The following is a 21,466-nucleotide window of genomic DNA, read 5'->3' on the forward strand; positions in this document are numbered from 1 at the left end:
TTGCTATTCCTCTGCCAGACCCAAGAGGGCGCGCTGAAAGCAATTTCCTACAAAGCAAGAGGACTACAGCACTAGCATCGCTAGAGGAGCAGCCGTCTCATAGAGAATGACTCCATGGCTGTCGCCATTTTTGTGTGGTTTAATGTATTAGGCTTTTATCTGTAGCGAAGACCAAAATGGTGCTGGAAATGGAGACATAGTATGAAAGAGTGGATTTTCTTCTGGTGCCTGGTCTAGTAGTGATTAATGAGAGCTTTGCTGTCGCTTTGTAGGAAGAGGGGGTGTGACCTTGACGTTCCTCCAGTACAGAGCAGAGGGAAGACATGAGTTCCAGCCATGGAGTACGAGGTGAGCCACCTGGGAGTTCCCATTACACGCACAGGGAGAGGGGTGATAGACCTGGGACTGCATGTGAAGTGACTGCAGATCTCTGAGGCTTCAGCTTGTCACTCACATTGTGATCTGCTTGTCATACATGGAGCGATTTTATATGTGATCATATTGGAGATCTACTTCTATTTGGGAAATATAAGCAAAGAGTGTTTGATGTGCCCAACACTTAAAGTGCTAATAAACCAAAAATGTAATATATTGCAGCTTACCAATCATTAGATGTGGTGGCTGCATTTGTTTTCTTTTTATTTTTATTTTTTCTGTTTTCCCTTGGTGATCTGGCCAATAGGCCATCTCCTGTATTAGAGTGCATCAACTCTGGATGAATGAGCACAGAAGACTGCAGCATTGTTAATTGGGGAGGGGGTTAATGTATTAGCAGATTTATTTACACTTTCAAATTAAAGCCAAACTCCAGCTAATACTTTATAACTGTGGTGGCTGGCGGTGATTGTTTTGGGGGGGTCGGTCGGTAGCACTTACCCCCCCCCCCCCCCATTGCTTCAGCAGCGGCCTCTTGCTCCCCTGCTTTCCACGGGTCATCACCGCGGCAGCTTCCCTTTCCTCCCTCCTTGGTGGCCAATTGGGAGTCTTCTTTTTGCGGCCAATTGGGAAAACAGGTCTCAGACCTGCTTCTGATTGGCTGGATTGAGGATCAGTGTTTCAACAGTGAATATTCATTCGCTGCTGTAACACCTGGTGCAATGCTCTGCGCCGCAAGCACACCCTATTTTGAAGCCTATGGCTCTAATCGTGTGCTTAAAAAAAAAAAATACACCCGCCTCTGTAATTCATGTGTCCTGAAAGGGGGCGGACGCATGAATAGAGGGTGGCTGCACCCAGGAGCCCCTAATGGCCACTGCTCTATAACCAGTTACAGAAAACAGAGTTGTTTTTTTTGGGTTAAGAGCCCATTCACACCTAGGCGTTTTGGCGCGACGCTCACAAACGCCAGAGGGACCAAAATACATGAAAGTCTATGGGGATGGTTCACATCTGAACGCTGATGCGCCTGACGCCCATCGCCTGTAGCCAAAAAAAGTTCCGGACCCTTTTTTGTCGCGCGTATCGGGCGGTTTGGGCGTATTTGAGCGTTTCCATTTCCCATAGAAAGTAATGGAAACGCTCGATTCAAGCGACTTCCGCGACAACGGGCGTTTGCTACGGGCGTTTCGTCTCTTTAATCAATAGAACTTGTCGCCCATGCAGAAGATTAAAAAAATCTACCAACATAGCAACAAGTGATGAAAAGATGATAGTTTTTCCTATAGGCTAAAATAAAAAACGTCAAAGTACAAAAACGTCGGACAACGTTATATGCAAACGCGCAAATAAGCATGAATTCAGGTGTGAATGCAGCCTAAAGGTTTTATGTAAATAAAATCAGATCATTGCAAGCACCCCTGCCAGTGGTAAATGGTTTGTCTCAACCCTGCAAACTGATTGGAGAGCTTGTTCTTTTGAAAAACAGACTTGCTGGATGGATCACCAGATAAAAATAAGGGAAACGAATGCAGCGATCGCATCTGAGGCTGGGTTCAGACTAGGGATGCACCGAAATGGAAATTTCAGAACCGAAACGAAACCGAAATGAAAAAAAAATTCAGTCCGAAACCGAAACCGAAAATTACTTTTCTTTTTTCCCCCTATTTAAATTTTTTTTCCAATAATTGTATGCATTACATGAGACATTTTAATTAGCTTCATTGATTTAAAATAACCAGAATTGAAAAGCTCCAATTCAATATAATAAAATCCAAACTTTTATTAAAAAATTAGACACAAATAGTATATAATTGGTTACAGTGGCTGCGTTTGATGGGCACAGTGGCGACGTGTGTTGGCACAATGGCTGCGTTCGATGGGCACAGTGGCTGCGTTTGATGGGCACAGTGGCTGCGTTTGATGGGCACAGTGGCTGCGTTGGATGGGCACAGTGGCGACGTGTGATGGCACAATGGCTGCGTGTGATGGGCACAATGGCTGCGTTTGATGGGCACAGTGGCTGCGTTTGATGGGCACAGTGGCTGCGTTTGATGGGCACAGTGGCGATGTCTGTTGGCACAGTGGCTTTGTTTGATGGGCACAGTGGCGACGTGTGTTGGCACAGTGGCTGCGTTTGATAGGCACAGTGGCTGCGTTTGATGGGCACAGTGGCGACGTATGATGGGCACAGTGGCGACGTTTGATGGGCACAGTGGCTGCGTTTGATGGGCACAGTGGCTGCGTTTGATGGGCACAGTGGCGACGTCTGTTGGCACAGTGGCTGCGTTTGATGGGCACAGTGGCTGCGTATGATGGCACAGTGGCGACGTATGATGACACAGTGGCGACGTATGATGGCACAGTGAGGCTGCAATTAATGTTTTTTTTTTTGGTAGTCAGAGAAGGCAAGCATGGCTCAATAACAAACAAACGTTTTTTTAAAAAAAACTTTGTGTGTTATTGAGCCATGCTTGCCTTCTCTGACTACCAAAAAAAAACATTAATTGCAGCCTCACTGTGCCACTGTGAAAAAATAGCAGATAATTCTTTTTTTTATCTGCCATTTTTTCATTAGGAAAGTGCTGGTCAGTCTCAGTTAGTTTACCACTCCCCCCCCCCCCCCGAATCCAGCCATTTAACACAAACAAAGTTAAATCTTCATTTCATGCAAGTTCTGTGCTGCTAGTGCTTACTATTTTATCAGGTTACGCTGCTACTAGGTTCCTCCTAGGCAGGCAGTGTGATTAGTCTGACTCTGTGTCACAGGCTCCGACACAGCTCCTGGCCTGCCCAGCGCTCCGAGTCCTCCCTCACCTCCGGCCGTGACGTCACGCCGCTGGACTAGACCAAAAGACTCCCCCATAGGGGGGAGTCCAAAAAACAGGAAATGGAGCTAGGAGGAATCCGGTGGAGCGCGATCGGCAGTCGGCACGCAATTTGTACAGTGCGGCTGCCGCTGCCCGCGCTGTACATGTCTGGCGGCCAGCTTGTGTGTCTGTCAGGCTATGTATGTATTAGAACTGTGCCCCCTTGTAAACGAAATGGTCCCGCCCACGAAGTTCATTATCGGCAATTTTAATGTGTTTCGGCAGGGACCCAAAAATGCGGTTTTCGGCCGATATGTATCGGCCACCGATATATCGGTGCATCCCTAGTTCAGACACGTGATGCCAGACATCGCATGTTATTTACACGCCATTCCTGTGCAGATCACATGGGATGTCTATGCGGCTGAAATCGCATTCGCACCAAAATGGTGCAGGACCCTTGTTTTGGTCCTCACTGGAATCGAATCGCATGGGTGTTCAGACTCCTGTAATCCGATTCCACAGTTCGCGCTGCGTTCTGCGAACTGATTTGGGGGTGTCATTAAGTTTTATATTGTCGCCCGCAGCGTGTTCACAGATGTCAGATGCGATTCGGGAGCCTGCACAGGAATGTACTAACAGATGAGAATACACTAACACTCCCCTCCCCCAGGCTGACGATGCTGCTGCGCACCCTGTGCTCCTTCATCCAGAGTGGGGACGCTCCTGAAAGAAGCTCCTGTACCTTTTTCAGTGTCAAGTGACTGAGTGCAAAGTTGTAATCGGCTACAATAAAAAAAGAACAGGATTCCTGATGTTGATCATTGTGGTAAAAAATACAATGATGTGCATTTGGGTGATGCTAGAACAGATCATCTACAGGGCCGGATTAACAAGGGGGCTGATGGAGCTGCAGCTCCAGGCCCCTTTCTCAAGATAGGCCCATTTGCCCAAAAAAAAAAAAAAATCTGAAAAATCGACTTCGGGGGTTGTAGCTCGACGACCAGAGGTCACAGAAACCCCACATTTGGGGGGTAGGCAGTTGAAGACCTACCCCACAACTGGTCGAAGTATGGGACGGCTATCATGTATGGTTTCCGGAGATACGGGCCTGCTTGCACAGCCTGTCAGAAGCTACATTCAGAGCGGCCAATATAAATACAAGCTGACACACTACAGCAAACTGATAGGATCACAGGGCTTATAATAATTATTTGTATATTACTCATGGTAATTAACCCCTTGCCACCCAGGCCAATTCTAATGCCACGTACAGACGGTCGTTTTTTGTGATGGGGAAAAAAACGACGTTTTTGAAACTTCATTTTCAAAAACGACGTTGCCTACACACCATCGTTTTTCAAAATGCTCTAGCAAAGCGTGGTTACGTTCAGCACGTACGACGGCACTCTGTTCCATTGAAGCTCGCTTCATAACTTGCTTCTGAGCATGCGCGGGTTTAAAAACGTAGTTTTCAACGTCGTTTTGCCCACACACTATCATTTTAATTGACACAAACAACGTTTTGAAAAACGACACAAAAAATTCGAGCATGTTCGAATTTTTTTTTTTTTTCGTTTTTCAGAAGACCTAAAACAACGTTTTCCCCACACACGGTCATTTTAAATGACGTTTTCAAAAACGTCGTTTTTTTTTCATCACAAAAAACGACCGTCTGTACGCGGCATGACACTTCTCTACTCCATGTAAAAATCATCATTTGTTTTTTGCTAGAAAATTACTCTATGGTGGTCTTTGCACTTTTTATGTTGCACGGTGTAGAGCTGCACGATTCTGGCTAAATTTACAATTGCAATTTTTTTGCTTAGAAGATAGATCACGATTCTTGCGGCGTAACATCATCTTTCACATTAAAACAAAAAAAAAATGGGCTAACTTCACGGTTTTGTTTTTATGGTTTTTATTATTCATTGAAGTGGGAAAATGCAGTGTGACATAAAATATTGCAGCAATAGCCATTGTATTCCCTAGAGTCTCTGCTAAAATAAATATAATGTTTGGCGTTTCCAAGTAATTTTCTAGCAAAAAATATTGCTTTTTAACTTAAAGCGGGAGTTCACCCATTTAAAAAAAAAAAAAAAATCTCCCCTTAGCTTCCTGCTCGTTCGGTCTAGGGGAATCGGCTATTTATATTAAAATATGTGCAGTACTTACCCGTTTTCGAGCTGCATCTTCTTCCGTCGCTTCCAGGTATGGGTCTTCGGGAGCGGGCGTTCCTTCTTGATTGACATTCTTCCGAGAGGCTTCCGACGGTCGCATCCATCGCGTCACTCGAAGCCGAACGTCGGTGCGGCTCTATACTGCGCCTGCGCACCGACGTTCGGCTTCTTTCGGAAAATCGTGACGCGATGGATGCGACCGTCGGAAGCCTCTCGGAAACCTGTCAATCAAGAAGGAACGCCCATTCCCGAAGCCCATACCCGGAAGCGACGGAGAGGATGCGTCTCGTAAACGGGTAAGTACTGCACATATTTTAAAATAAATAGCCGATTCCCCTAGTAATAACGAGCAGGAATCTAAGGGGGAAAAGTGCCCTCTAAGGGTGAACCCCCGCTTTAAGAAACAAGTGTTGGACTTTAAGTGGTTAAATTTCCTGCATTTCCACACAGAAGTTTGACCTAAGAAGATAGTTGGTTACAATGTTTCATGTTGTTTACAAACTGCCCAGATTTTTTTTCTTTACACACAGAAGTTCATCCCTTTGATCTAAGAAGGAAGCGTTAGTTACAATGTTTCCTGTTAAAAACTTGGAAGACTCCCCAGATATTTTCTTTTGATAACTGAAAGTCTTTCCACTTGTTATATGAAAGAATCGGCAAACTCTGCATTGGAGATCGTCAGGGGGGTTGAATCGAAATCACGATTTTTTAACGATTAATTGTGCAGCTCTAGCACGGTATTTGTGGAGCAATTTTTCAAACGTGTTGTTTTTTTTTTTTTTTAAACTGTTTCATTCATTAAAAAAAAAAACACTAGTTGGTTAAGTTAGCACCATTATTTTGGTATCCTAAGCAATGCTTTACATTTTTTTTTTTTTTTTTTTTTAAAGATTACAGGTTAGGGTTAGGTTATTTAGAGTTACAGAGGAGGTCTAGTACTAGAATTATTGTTCTCGCTCTAACGATCGTGGCGTATGTAACCTGTGTGTATCTGGCTCTGATACTAGCCAGTGCCTACCCAGTCACTGACTAGTATCTCTCCCCAGCCTGTCCCCACACACCTGCTGACCTGTGGATGGGGGAATCGCTCCTGCAGTGTTATTGTGTTCTGCCAGTGCGTACAATGATCAGTGTTGCTAACTATAGCTGGCAGCACTGATTGTTTTGGGAAAAACCTAACAGGCTGGTTGTACTCAAGTCGGTTAATAGATTGACTTGTGTTAAAACCAGCTAGCCCATACATAGATTGACTATGGCTGGTCTCTGCATAATTGGCGTAATTTCAATCCATGTATGACCCGCTTAACCACTACGCAGTCCCTAAATATCCTTCCACTCCTGTACATAGTGCTCACTGTCATACTCTCCACACTCCTCTCCTATACATAGTGCCCATTGTCATACCCTCCACACTCCTCTCCTATACAGAGCGCCCACTGTCATACCCTTCACACTCCTCATGTACATAGTGCCTGCTGTCATACACTTCTCTCCTGTACATAGTGCCCACTGTCGCACCCTCCACACTCCTCTCCTGTACATACTGCTCACTGTCATACCCTCCACACTCCTCTCCTATACATAGTGCACACTGTCATACCCTCCACACTTCTCTCCTGTACATACTGCCCCATCATACCCTCCACACTTCTCTCTGGTACGTACTACCCTCTGTCATACCCTCACACTCTTCCTGTACATACTGCCCATTGTCATATCCTTCACACTCCTCTCCTGTACATAGTGCCTGCTGTCATACACTTCTCTCTTGTACATACTGCCCACTGTCATGCCCTTCACACTCCTCTCCTGTACATAGTGCCTTTTGCCGTACCTTTTGTAATCCTCTCCTGTACATAGTGTCCACTGTTAGACCCTCCACATTCCTCTCCCTCACCTACACATACTTCCCACTTATATACCGTCCATACTCCTCCCCTATGTCGCTTACCCCCAAAAACTGTTCTTTAAAATTATATGATTTACTAAAATAATTGCATTTCCATGTTCTGTGTACTGTGGGAGACCAAGAATATTGAATGCAGGGTCCTGGGTTTAGTAACACTTTAAAGTGATGATATTAAAGGCATTAAAAAAACATGTTATACTTCTCTGCTCTATGTAATGGTTTTGCACAGAGCAGCCCCAATCCTCCTCTTCTCAGCCCCCCCCCCCCAACTGTGCTCCTGGCTTCTCCTTTCTGCTGAGTGCCCCCAGAGCAAGTAGCTTGCTCTGGGGGCACCTAAGCAGGCTCGCTCCTGAGCTGCTGGTCTGTATGTCCTTCTACACAGAGCTGCAACTTGGCCCAGCTCCCCTATCTATCCTCATTGGCTCACTGGCTGTGATTAACAGCAGTCTCAGCCAATGTGGAGAGAGAGAGAGAGAGAGAGTCCCTGGTGAACCAAAGCTCTTGTGCACATCGCTGGATTGCAACAGGGCTCAGAGAAGGGTGTGTGTTTTTTTTTTTTTCCCTCTCTCTTCATGCATAGAATGCGTGACGGAAAAAAAAAAAACCTTGAGCCCTTACACCCACTTTAAGTGTGAATGGGCCCTGAATACCTCATGATGATGGATCTGCAACTTACATGGGACATAATGAGATGAGTACTGAGTATAGCTGTGCCTTGCGTGTTCTTCCACTGTATAAAAAGCCATTGTTCACAGAACTGGGTGTAAAGTCACATTCCTTCTAGGTCTGTTCTGTCACATTTGTGAAAGGAGTGCCTGTGAGGTCTGTGTTTTTCCACTTGATCTTATCTGTCAGCTGAAGTTCTGCATTGATTGCTATTTCTATTACTAACCATGATCTTCAGTCAGCCTGTAACTAAATATGGTTTCTCCTTGGGTGCCAACTCCAACCCAAACTGTTCTTGTTTAATAGATAGAGGGGCCTACATACTTCCTGTTTGAGATTTTACTTCCTGTCTGTCTAAGGAGATTTCCATTTTCTTCCCTGAAGAGACGCCCCCTTCCCAACTTTCAGTTTGGGTGCCAAAGCAGAAAATAAGGGAAAATCTCACCAACACGGAAGCAATAACGTTATTTAGTAGTTGAATATTTGTCACGGTAAAGCGTTCGTAAACTGCAAGTTGGTGTCGCATTATTAAACGCTTACCTGAAAATAAAGCCCTCCAGTGGCATGCTGTCGCCACTGACAAGGCTTTCATTTTCACCCAGTCTTCCTTCTGGGTTCCCGAACTGCGGCCATTGGATTGGCCGAGGCGTGTTGTCGCGTGCGTGCAGGAGTCATGGCCGCAGCACAGCTCTCTCAGTAGACGGCACACCGTCCATTGAGTGCGCATTCGCTAGTTACATCACCAACGCTGCTTAAGTAAATATCTCCTAAACTATACACGTTTAGGAGATATTTACTGTGCCTACAAGTAAGGCTTGGGTATAAATACTAAATGCACTTTTCCTACCACTTTAAGGGCTCTTTCACATGGAGCGGATCCGTATTGATCCGCTCCGTTAGCCCGTTTGGCTCAGCGGGGATTCCTCCGTAAATCCCCGCTGAGCTGTCGGTGGACAGGGCGGTCCCCGCACACAGTGCAGAGACCGCCCTGTCTCTCCTCCGCTCTCCCCTATGGGGAATCGGATGAATACGGACCGTGTGTCTGTATTTATCCGTTCCGCCGGACGGAAGAAAAATAGGGTTTTCTTCCGTCCGCAAAAGCGGATCTTTGCGGACGCGGATGGTTGCATATGTTAGCGGATGCATCATCCGCTAATGTCTGCAATCCCATAGGGATACATTACAAGTCCGTAAACGGACATATAATAAACGTACCGTTTGTCCGTACATGTGAAAGGGCCCTAAAGGCGTTTTTTTTTTTTTTTTTTTTTTTTTTTTTTTTTTTCCCTCTCTCCCTGCTGATTTTGTACCTTTGCCCACTAACAAAGAGAGGATCAGTCCTATAATTTTAATCGTAGGCTCATTTTAACAGGTGGTTTTACCCCCCTTCCTGACCAGGCCATATTTTGGGGGATGCACTATAGACAAAAAAGACCAACAATTTTAATGTAAAAGAATCGTAAATTGATTGGTTTGTGCAAAAGTTATAGTGTCCACAAATTGGGTTATTTTTAAATTATTATTTTCTTTATCGTTACATCACGGGACACAGAGCGGCATTCATTACTATATGGGTTATATGGAGTACCTTCAGGTGTAGACACTGGCAATCTTCAAACAGGAAATGCCCCTCCCTATATAACCCCCTCCCATAGGAGGAGTACCTCAGTTTTTACGCCAGTGTCTTAGGTGTTAGTCATGGTTTAGCTTGCCTCCGCATCCTTGGGATTAGGTGAGCTACCGGTTCTGTCCAAAAAAGCCTGAGCGCTAAAGTGGTCAGTAACCGGACCCCAAACCCTTGGGGTATAGCCCATAATGCTTTCTTTTTAAGAGAGCTGGACCCTGGGCCCAGAACTTAGAAAACCTTTGGGCGCCTAATGTTTTCTGTTTGCCAGGGTGCTGTATGGGCCCAGGACAGTGGATCCTTCATGGAAGAAGAAGGTTCCCAGGGCCTGAAGGTCTAGACATCCCCACGGAGATGGGGGAAGATTGGGCCTCTTGCTTTGCAAAGTCCTGCGGCATGGAGCAGGTAAGTAAGGGGAAAACTTGCGGAACTTGGCTCTTAGCAAGTTTTTTCTGGGAGGTCACAGGGGACATGCCTAAAAGTTATGCATTGCATCTGGCAAACCAGTCACATATCATGAAGATAGGATGGCTCTATATGTTGTTATTCCCCTTAAACAGTGACCTCCCTGGTAGTATTGGAAAAGCTGTGAGTGGGGCCTTTTGTGTACAAATGTATGTGTGTGTCAGAGAGCTATGCTTACCTGCAAGCCTCCAGGCGATGCTCTATCCAGTCCTTTTCCTCATGCCTGCAAGGCAGGCAAAACGCTGTCCTCCTCGTGTGTTTCTGGCTGCGGCTGCAGGAACAGAGAGGCCCTTCCTTCCAAACACCCCCCCCCCGTCGGCGGGCACGCGCGCGTGCACGTGTTTATAGGCGCATTTTGGCGCCGTTTTAGCTGGGGGGGAAGGGCGGGTCAGTGATTTAAGGAAGGGGCGGCCCTTCCTTGGATACCACAGCTCATTTAATACTATGGTTTGAGGGAGGAAGGACTGGAGTAAAGCACGGGGCGCCGAGGACACACAGTGGCCGGAAAGAATACTACAGTCTTCAGAAGATTGTGGTTTAGCCTAGGAATAGGCTGTTTTTTCTTTTCCATCTCATAGTCTTTTCTTTGGCAATACTACTCAGGGGGATAGAATGTTTTTTCTTGCCTAGATTGAAAAAAAAAAAAAAAAAAAAAAAAAGTTTTTTTCTTTGAAAAAAAAAAAAAAAAAAAAAAGTGTCATCTGGGGAAGAGGAAACATTTTTTATTCCCCAAACAGGTGTTTGGGCATTTAACTATTTATAAGTCCCAGGTACCAATAAGTAGCAGGTGTACCTCGGTATTGTACCATGGCATCAAAGAACAAATCAGAGGGTACAAAAGGTGGGGATTCCCCCACAGGGTCTGAGGTCTCGGATAGAGCTATGCCGCTGCTTTCCCCACTGGGAGCCTTTGGGCCATCGGGATCGGGGGCTGGAGCTGACGCGAGTCAACCCAATCCTAAGATGGTCACGGAGGAGGTGTTACTCACCTCTTTAAATGAGATGCAGAAAAGCATGGGAAAGATGATAGCCGCAGCTATGCGGGGTAGTAAGCGGAATAGATCTCCGTCACCCGTGCGCGGACCCTCGGAAGAGGAGGTCCTTTCCTCTGGGGAATTGGACGACCTCTTGGACAAGGACCAAGTAGGTTCAGGGATCGATGATCCGGATACAGAGGAGTCTGGGGCAGTCTCCCTGAGGGAGAGCTGGTGGATTCAAGACTTGACGGACTTGGTCCATAAGGCATTCAACCTGCCTATACCAGATCTCCAGGTATCGACGGTTTCAGCTTTGGGCTCACTGAGGGCGCCTCAAAGCAGTGCGGTGTTTCCGATCCATCCTCTATTGGAGGGAGTCTTGTTCCAAGATTGGAACAAACCAGACAAGGTTTTCTTACCACCTAAGAAATTTTCTGTCTTGTATCCTATGGAAGAAAAGTTTTCCAAGAGATGGGCTTCTCCTGCAGTAGACGCAGCCATCTCATGTGTTAACAAATCGTTAACATGCCCTGTAGAAAACATACAGGTTTTCAAGGATCCAGTTGATAAACGCTTGGAAGCACTACTTAAAAACTCCTTCACTGCTGCAGGGGCAGTAGTACAGCCAGCCGTGGCTGCGATTGGAGTCGCTCAAGCTTTATCGGATCAATTTAAGCAAATGCTTGAACTTATTCCTGCCGAGCAGGCAGAAGAATTTTCGGATGTCCCTAAGGCCATTTGTTTTACGGTAGACGCTATCAAGGATTCTATCCAGCAAGCGTCACGTTTATCGTTATCCCTTATCCATATGAGAAGACTCTTATGGTTAAAAAGCTGGGAGGCTGAGCCCCCATGCAAGAAGCTCCTGGTAGGGTTCCCCTTCCATGGAGGTCGGCTCTTCGGAGAAGACCTAGATAAATACATTCAGACCATTTCAAACGGCAAGAGTACTCTCTTGCCAACTAAGAAGAAGGTTCAGGGGCCTGCGTTTAAACGACAGTCCTCCCCTGGACAGGGGCCCTCTAATGCCAAGCAGTATCGACGGCCCCCTGCAAGAACAAACTTCGGCTTCAACAGCAGATCACAAAGACAGGCTGTTAGAGGCAAGAGGCAGTGGTTTCGCAAACCAGCAAAACCAGCCCCCAAGTCTACCTTATGAAGGGGCGCCCCCACCCACGAAGGTGGGGGGAAGGCTGCGACTCTTTTCGGAGATTTGGGAAGCCAGCATTCCCGACGAGTGGGTACGGTCTTCCGTGGCCACAGGCTACAAGCTAGAGTTCCTAAGGTTTCCTCCTCCTCATTTCCAGGAGTCGAGGATTCCAAACGATCTGGAGAAAGGAGCCGCATTAAGATCGGCTCTAGATCATCTACTTTCCCAGGAAGTAATAGTAGAGGTACCAGTCCTGGAACAGGGACTGGGTTTCTACTCCAACCTATTCATCATCCCAAAGCCCAATGGAGATGTCAGGCCAATTTTGGACCTAAAGATGGTAAATGCATACTTAAAAGTCCGCTCATTTCGGATGGAATCCGTGCGGTCAGCAGCTGCCACACTCCAAAAGGACGACTTCATGGCGTCCATAGACATAAAGGATGCCTACCTTCATGTTCCAATTTATCAGCCACATCAAAGATATCTACGCTTTATGGTGGCTTCGCGTCATTTCCAATTCGTGGCGCTTCCCTTCGGGTTGGCTACGGCCCCCCGCGTGTTCACGAAGGTTCTAGCTCCAATCCTAGCCAAGCTAAGGATTCAAGGGGTCACGATCCTAGCATACCTGGACGACCTCCTAGTCATAGACCACTCGTCTCCCGGCTTGGAGCGAGCAGTGGCCCTCACGGTCCAATACCTCGAGAGGTTCGGCTGGGTCCTAAACCGGGAAAAGTCAGCATTCCAGCCCACAAGGCAATTGGAATATCTCGGCATGAGATTAGACACAGAACAACAAAGAGTGTTCCTACCTCTGAGGAAGGTCAAAGCCATCAAGGTGTTAATCCTACTGGTTCTAAGCAAGAAAGAACCGACTATTCGCCTATGTATGAGACTACTAGGCAAGATGGTGGCTACCTTCGAGGCGGTGCCATACGCCCAGAGCCACACTCGCATCCTGCAGGCAGCCATCCTGTCAGCATGGAGCAGAAGGCCACAGGCCTTGGATATCCCGTTGCCACTCTCATCAAGAATCCGGCAAAGTCTGTGTTGGTGGTTAGACCCTCAGAACCTACTGAAGGGAAGGTCTTTCAGCCCAGTGGCTTGGAAGATAGTGACCACAGACGCCAGCCTGACGGGCTGGGGAGCAATTGTGGAGGGTTCCACTCGCCAAGGTATTTGGGCAAAGCCAGAGAAGCTGTTACCCATCAACATCTTGGAGCTCAGAGCTGTTCGACTAGCCCTCAGGGCTTGGACGTCGAAATTGCAGGGGTTCCCGGTGAGAATTCAATCAGACAATGCCACGGCAGTGGCATACATAAATCACCAAGGGGGAACCAGGAGTCAGGCCGCTCAGAGAGAAGTGAGCTTGATTCTCCTATGGGCAGAGGCTCATGTGCCCTGCATATCGGCAATATTCATTCCCGGAGTGGACAACTTTCAGGCGGACTTCTTAAGCCGCCAGACTCTATGGCCGGGGGAATGGTCTCTGCATCCACAGGTCTTTCAAGCACTCTGCCAAAGATGGGGAGTGCCGGACGTGGATATCATGGCATCGAGACTCAACAAGAAGCTAGACAGGTTCATGTCCCGGTCAAGGGATCTGATGGCCTGCGGAACCGATGCTCTGGTTTGCCCTTGGCATCAGTTCAAACTTCTTTATGCGTTTCCCCCGCTCCAGTTACTACCCCGCCTGCTGCGCAGGATCAGGGTGGAGCGCATACCAGTCATCCTGGTAGCTCCAGCATGGCCCAGAAGGGCATGGTACTCACTAATCCTAAGGATGGTAGTGGGAAACCCTTGGACTCTGCCTCTAAGGCCAGACCTGCTATCGCAAGGTCCGATCCTCCACCCTGCCTTACGGCATCTAAATTTGACGGCCTGGAAGCTGAATCCTTGATTCTCAGGGGTAGAGGTCTGTCTCAGAAGGTAATCTCTACCCTAATCAGAGCCAGGAAACCGGTCTCTAGGGTGATTTATCACAGGGTCTGGAAGGCCTATGTAGGCTGGTGTGAGTCCAAGCTATGGCTTCCTCGCAAATTCACCATTGATAGAGTTTTAAGTTTTCTCCAGCTAGGAGTGGATAAAGGATTGGCATTAAGCACAATCAAAGGACAGATTTCTGCTCTGTCAGTGTGGTTTCAGCGGCCGCTGGCCACCCACTCGCTGGTTAAGACCTTCCTTCAAGGGGTCTTACGTATTAAACCTCCAGTTAAATCCCCGCTTTGTCCGTGGGATTTAAATCTTGTCCTGTCAAGTTTACAGAAACAACCGTTTGAGCCGTTGGCTGAAGTTCCTTTGGTTCTACTGACAAGGAAGTTGGTATTTTTGGTTGCCATAGTTTCCGCAAGAAGAGTTTCGGAACTGGCAGCCTTATCCTGTAAGGAACCATATCTTATATTTCATAAGGACAAGGTCGTTCTCCGCCCTCATCCTTCCTTCCTACCGAAGGTCATATCCAGTTTTCATTTGAACCAGGATTTGGTATTACCATCCTTCTTCCCTAAACCTACTTCCAGAAAGGAAGGGTTGCTGCATACCTTGGATATTGTCAGGGCCATGAAGGCCTATCTTAAAGCTACAGAGAAAATCCGAGAAACAGATGTGCTGTTTATTCTACCGGATGGGCCCAAGAAGGGGCAGGCAGCTGCAAAGTCCACCATTTCTAGGTGGATCAAGCAATTAATCACTCAGGCCTACGGCTTGAAAGGGTTGCCTCCTCCAGTATCATTAAAGGCTCATTCTACTAGAGCCATGGGCGCCTCCTGGGCAGCACACCACCAGATCTCTATGGCTCAAGTTTGCAAGGCGGCAACCTGGTCTTCTGTCCACACATTTACAAAATTCTACAAGTTGGACGTAAGAAGGAATACTGATACTGCCTTCGGGCAGGCAGTGCTGCAAGCTGCAGTTTGAGACCCTCGGATCCCGGGGGCTCCTCTTTTTTTTTTTTTTGTTTGAGTTAAATTTAAAATTTAAGATTATTTTTCTCAAATAAGTTGGATTTATTATGATTTGAGTATATCTCTAAATTAAATCCTTTTGTCTTGGAGATGTTCTCCCTCCCCTCATTGTAAGCATTGCTTTGGGACATCCCATATAGTAATGAATGCCGCTCTGTGTCCCGTGATGTAACGATAAAGAAAAAGAGATTTTTAATACAGCTTACCTGTAAAATCTTTTTCTTGGAGTACATCACGGGACACAGAGCTCCCACCCCTCTTTTTGAGGACCATTTTGGGAGGCATACTGCTTGCTACAAAACTGAGGTACTCCTCCTATGGGAGGGGGTTATATAGGGAGGGGCATTTCCTGTTTGAAGATTGCCAGTGTCTACACCTGAAGGTACTCCATATAACCCATATAGTAATGAATGCCGCTCTGTGTCCCGTGATGTACTCCAAGAAAAAGATTTTACAGGTAAGCTGTATTAAAAATCTCTTTTTTTTTTTTTGACTAGTAATGGTCGGTGACTTTTATAGCGGGACTGCGATATTGAGGTCGACAAATCGGACACAAACCGTCATCGGTGCCGAAAAAAATACCCTGTCACTGTACTAATGACACTGGCAGGGAAGGGGTTAACATTAGAGGCGATCAAAGGGTTAAATGTATGCCTAGGTTGTGCTTGCTCACTATGGGGGACGTGCTTTTGACTAGGGGAGGGCAAAGATCTGGGTTTCTGCTTTGCAGAAACACAGGATCAAAGCCTTCCCCCACTGAAAGAACGACAATCATCCTTGTTTTTATATAGGCAGACTGCCGTTCAGTTTGTGTCCGAAACGATCGGCGGGTCCTGGTGGATATCGAGTCTGCAGGATCCGCTGATTGGCTCTCGCTGTATCCAATCACAGCGGGAGCTGGTCGCACTTGGCGTGCCCTTAGACCCGCTAGCATCAGGTACGTGATCTGGCCGAAAGTGGCCAGTTAATTTACATTGGGCAGTCGCTCGCTTTGTGGTTATTCAGGGACATGTTTGGTATCTGTTTACTCAATGTAGCATCGGCTTTTATAGTTTACCAAAAAATTGGGTATAATATTGTGTTTCTGTACACTAACATTCATTAAAGTGCATTTTATTTTATTTTTAATTTTTTTTCTTTCTTAAAAATTTGCATTTTAAACATGGCTGTGCAAATATTGTGTGATATAAAAAATTGGCAACAACCTCCAGGGTCTCTGCTTTCAAAAAATATGTAATGTTTCTCTTGCAAAATTGCAGATTTTTACATGTATGAGAGAAATGTCACAACTGGCCTGGGGGTAAGGTGGTGATGGCAGAGATTGCATAAGATCTGTTGGAATGAGTAATCCTTTTTATATTTATTTTATTTATTTTACAGAGTTTTGTTAACCTTTCTTTGTGTGGTGAGGTCACCACACTTGTCTATTATAAAGTGTTGTGTCCCTCTGCCATGCATTTGTGTGGGTGGAGCCACACCATTTATAAATGAATCGGAAGCTTTCAGGGAGAGAAACACTGCAGTCCAGATAAGAGAGGAGGGCAGTGGCAATGCAATAGCAGCCAATCCTCTGACTGTTGTGTTGCCACTAACGGTGTGCATGTTCCACCATCTGCCTTTTTGGGTACATTTCCTTCTACAACCAGGGTCTCGGCTCTCATTTACCTACATGAGGCATTAGTGGCTGTCAAGCACAGGCTATAGTGTCCAGGGGTAAACTTGAATAATGTTGAAATGAAAAGTTTATTCTTCCGTGTAGTGGAGGAGTCAAGCAGAGGGAGAACTGAAACTGCCAGCCCACAGCTGATCAATAAGTTCTGTATAATAAAGCGGGTAAAGATACAGTCACCATCTCGCCTGCTTCCTCGTACCTCTGGTTTGAGCTCCGCTCTGTAGATCACCAGGAAATTTCCACAAGGAATCTGTCCAATCTCTGAGTGAGGCACTGTCCCCGCCTCCGATAGACTTTCAACCGTCACTTTGCCGCCGCCTCAGTATACTGCTCACACTATGGGCTGTGATCGATAACGAACATGCCATACTTGCCTCCACTGCACTTCATTGTGGCCCCGATTCTCGTCTTCTGGGGTCCCTCGGCGGCAGTCTCAGCTCCTCCCCCACATGAGCTAACCCCCCTTCTGGGCAGCGCTCTCCCAAGGGGGAGTTGGCTTGTGGGCGCGCTCCCGTGTGATACAGTGGCGGCCATAGCCGCCAAGTGTATTACTCAGCCCCGCACACGGCGTGTTGCGTCATTGATTTGATTGACAGCAGCGGGGGACAATGGCTGCGCTGCTATCAATCTCCAATGAAGAACCGCCTCAAGCTGGGGGGAAAGGATCGCGCCCACAGTTTCGTGGCTCAGATAATTAAAACGGGGGGGGCCCCAAGAGTGCAAAGTTTTTTTTTTTTTTTTTTTTTTTTTTTTTTTTTTTTTTTTTTTTTTTTTACCCTAATGCGTAGGATGCATTAAAGGGGTTGTAAAGCTTTGCGTTTTTTCACCTTCATGCATTGTATGCATGAAGGTGGAAAAACATCCGATGCTTGCAATCCGGATACACAGTGGAGGCAAGTATGGCATGTTTTTATTTAACCACTTAAGGACCGCCGCCTGTATATTTACGTTGGCAAGGCAGCACGGCTGGGCAAAGGCACGTACAGGTACGTCGCCTTTAAGAACCCAGCCGTGGGTCGCGCACACCCCACCGGCTAGCGTGCTCGCGACCTGGTCCGAAGCCGCGCGGACCCGATCGCCGCCAGTGTCCTGCGATCGGGTCACAGAGCTGAAGAACGGGGAGAGGTAAGTGTAAACAAAACTTTCCCCGTTCTTCCTAGTGGAATGTCGGTGATCGTCTGTTCCCTGTCAACGGAACAGACGATCAGTGACGTGCCAAGCCACACCCCCCTACAGTAAGAAACCGTTCCTAGGGAACACTTAACCCCTACAGGTTAACCCCTTCACTGCCAGTGTCATTTTCACAGTAGCCAGTGCATTTTTATAGCACTGATCTCTGTAAAAATTACAATGGTCCCAAAATGGTGTCAAATGTGTCTGCCATAATGTCGCAGTCATGATAAAAATCACTGATCGCTGCCATAACTAGTTAATTTTTTTTTTTTTTTTTTTATTAAAAAATGCCATAAAACAGTCCCCTGTTTTGTAGAAGCTACAACTCTTGCGCAAACCAATCAATAAACGCCTATTACAATGTTTTTGGTAAAAAAAAGTAGAATACGTATCGGACTAAACTGTGGGGGAAAAAAATGTTGTTTTTTTTTTTTTTTTTGTTTGTTTTTAAATTGTCGCTCTATTTGTGGGGGGAAAAAAGCAATTGTCAGTTAAACACGAAGCTTTACAACCCCTTTAAATATCCTTGTACTTAACTGCAGTATCTTTATTCAGCCACTAGATGTCATCCATACATTTTCCTCCATTCAACTTTCCGCACAGAAAAACAAGTTGGCGAATCCATTGAGTACATTTGGCTCACTTTTAAAACTGGATAGGAAAAGAGGTTAAATGTTTAATTCAAAATAAAGAAAAATAAACATCTTTTAATGTTAATGTTGTGTTTTTTTAATATTTGCTTTGGAAGGTATACACTTAGATTGTTGCTTTTTAAAAGAGCGAAAAATAGTTACTTGTACTAATTCCATGTGTGCTACCCTGGATTGATTTTGTTATCCACAGCAGACGCCCACCCCGATCGGTGAGTGGGGCGGTCGGTCGCACTTACACCATCGCGGCTTCAATTTCTTTCCTCCTTCTCGGTGGCCAATCAGAAAACGAGTCACACCTGCTCTTGATTGGCCGGATTGAGGATCAGTGTTACAACAGCGAATGAATATTGGCTGTTCTAACACTTGGTTGGGTTAATGGTGCAATGCTGTGTGCCACGAGTCCACCGTATTTTGAAGCCTATTGGAAGCTATGGCTCTGATCAGGTGCTTTAAAAAAAAAAATGCAGCCGCTGTAATTCAGGCAGCTGGTGTCTTGAAAGGGTCTGGATGGCTGCAGTGGCCGTGGATAGATTCATGCTTTGCATGAATCTATCCAATTTTTCATATAGGGAGTGGCGAGGATAGAGGCTAATGGGCGGGCCGCCACTGCCTAGCACCACTGGAGGAACTCTGGTTCAGAATAGCTGCTTTTATCATTTGAAAATTGTATTTGTTGTAGTTTGTCCTGTAATCTCTTGTATTCATATGCAAATATTTTATTTCTTTTTTCTAACTCTCTGTTTTTCTGCTTGACAGATTGGGTGGGGGCTGCTGCAGTGGCTGTTGGTGCAGCTGCCGTAGGCTATCTAGCGTATAGATCCTTCTGCTGTAAAGACAAGTGCTGCAAAGCTGTGGTAAACCAGTCAATACAGAAGGACAATCCGAAGGTGGTTCATGCTTTCGACATGGAAGATCTGGGAGACAAGGCAGTTTATTGCCGCTGCTGGAGATCAAAGAAGGTTGGTGGGAAATTATGATCAAATAGTCTCGCTAAATGTAAATGCTGCCTTTTTTTTTTTTTTTTTTGTGGGGTAAATGCTAATCGCTTGTATTCTCTGCCTCCTTAAAGTGGTTGTAAAGCCTCCAAGGTTTTTCACCTTAATTCATTCTGTTGGGAAATTTCCACTCGATCAGCACTGCAGGTTATGGCAATGCTAGCAGACAATCCTAAGTGAAAAATGCGCCTAAAACACTCGCGTTTAGGCGCATACAATTCTCCATTCATCCCCACTGTCAGAATACATTAATATGCACTGCCAGTGGCGCTGATGGAGAATTTTCCAACGGGCTGGTTGTACACAAGTCAACCAACCAGCCTGCCCATATATGGATTACATTTTTGGCTATTTTCTTCTCAACTGTGCAAATTTCAGTCCATGTATGGCTGGCTTTAGTGGTTGTGCTTAGAGTGCAGTTATAACCCTTTACTGATTGGCAACTGGGGGAGATTTCATTACGGATCAGGGTGTTTTTGTTTCCAGTGACTTATGGGTGTAGGGGCACACAATTGAATTTTTTGTGGGTGTGTTTTTATTTTTTGGTTCTTATTTAACTAGTGGATAAAGGAATATTGCTGCCATTGTGACCAGACCAAAGATCTAGATCAGAGGTCTTCAAACTATGGCCCTCCAGGTGTCCAGGAACTACAATTCCCATCATGCCTAATCGTGTCTGTGAATGCCAGAGTTTTACAATGCCCTATGGGAGATGTAGTTCCACAACAGCTGGAGGGCTGTAGTTTGAGGATCCCTGATCTAGATTATAAGAAGCCAGTGGCTGAGACCATCAGCCCAGGCTCCACCTAAAACTAAATATCGCCTTTTGACGGACTGAACTGTTTATCGTGCTGAGATGAGATTGTTTTGTTCATGGCTACTATTTTACTTAAATTTTTTTATTTTCTAGTTTCCATACTGCGATGGTGCCCACACGAAACACAATGAGGAGACCGGTGACAACGTGGGCCCTTTAATCATTAAGAAGAAGGAATCCTAAGTGTGGAGTTCAGTTATTAGTTACTGATGGTGATATTATGAACCCCAGCAAGAAGGCAGAGGATTATTATGTGCAAGGACCATCATCTGTGTCTTTGTTGTCTGCCTTACTTGTATATGCCTGCAGTGGTGTGGAGGGTTTTGTATTTCTGTGTTTTGACTTGGAATCAGAGACTTCATATCCACTGTATAAATTGCCACTGTGTATACATTTAGTAAATACCTCTATGGTTCCCTGTTCTTCAAACTGTGGTATACTGACATATGGAATGTAAAATAAATGCATAGGCATTAAATTGGATACAAAATTGTACTCGAATGATCTGTATCAAGTCTTTACTTGTATGTATGAATCCAAGTGGTTTAGGCCTAATGGGTAGCTGGTATTGATCTGTTGTAAAATGCTGCATAAGAAAAACAGGCAAGGTTCGAATCTCGAACTGCTTTTTACCATCATGTAGAGCTGCACGATTAATCGCAAAAAGAACGCAATCTTGATTCACCCAATCTTGCATCTCTCACCTGCTTGCTGTAAGAGTGAAAACCTGAGCATCACATGACCCCTGATTGCTCAGTTCTCCTCCACTGACTGTCAGGCCACTTTCACACTGAGGTGCTTCTAAACTGCCAGGAAAAACACTGAGCACTTTTAAAGAGTTTTTCAGGCGCTTTTAAAGAGCTTTCCATTCATTTCAATGGGGAGGGGAGTTTTTCACAGCCCTGCCCCAGTGTGAAAGCATGCATTAATTTTAATGGAAATACGTTTTTTTTTCGTGAGCTTTTTAGGCGCTGTTTTTAGCGTGAAAGCGCCTCAGTGTGAAAGTGGTCTTAATCACTGCTTTCTGGTCTACCCCT

At 45.8% G+C, this 21,466-nt stretch overlaps 1 protein-coding gene across 1 annotated transcript; it reads left to right on the top strand.

The window, feature by feature from the left end:
* Positions 1-241: 241 nt before the first annotated feature.
* Positions 242-20,930, top strand: CISD1 (CDGSH iron sulfur domain 1). Its single transcript, XM_040362078.1, has 3 exons — positions 242-348; positions 19,374-19,576; positions 20,523-20,930. Exons 1-3 carry the CDS (start codon positions 324-326, stop codon positions 20,610-20,612), a joined length of 318 nt encoding a protein of 105 aa, XP_040218012.1. The 5' UTR covers positions 242-323; the 3' UTR covers positions 20,613-20,930.
* The last annotated feature ends 536 nt before the right edge of the window (positions 20,931-21,466 follow it).

This window comes from Rana temporaria, chromosome 8 (assembly GCF_905171775.1).
Source record: "Rana temporaria chromosome 8, aRanTem1.1, whole genome shotgun sequence".
Taxonomy (NCBI): domain Eukaryota; kingdom Metazoa; phylum Chordata; class Amphibia; order Anura; family Ranidae; genus Rana; species Rana temporaria.

Coding starts and splice junctions, on each gene's coding strand:
- CISD1 (XM_040362078.1), top strand. CDS start 324: ATGAGTTCCAGCCATGGAGTACGAG. Junction 349..19,373: donor TTCCAGCCATGGAGTACGAG/GTGAGCCACCTG, acceptor TCTGCTTGACAG/ATTGGGTGGGGGCTGCTGCA. Junction 19,577..20,522: donor GCTGCTGGAGATCAAAGAAG/GTTGGTGGGAAA, acceptor TTTATTTTCTAG/TTTCCATACTGCGATGGTGC.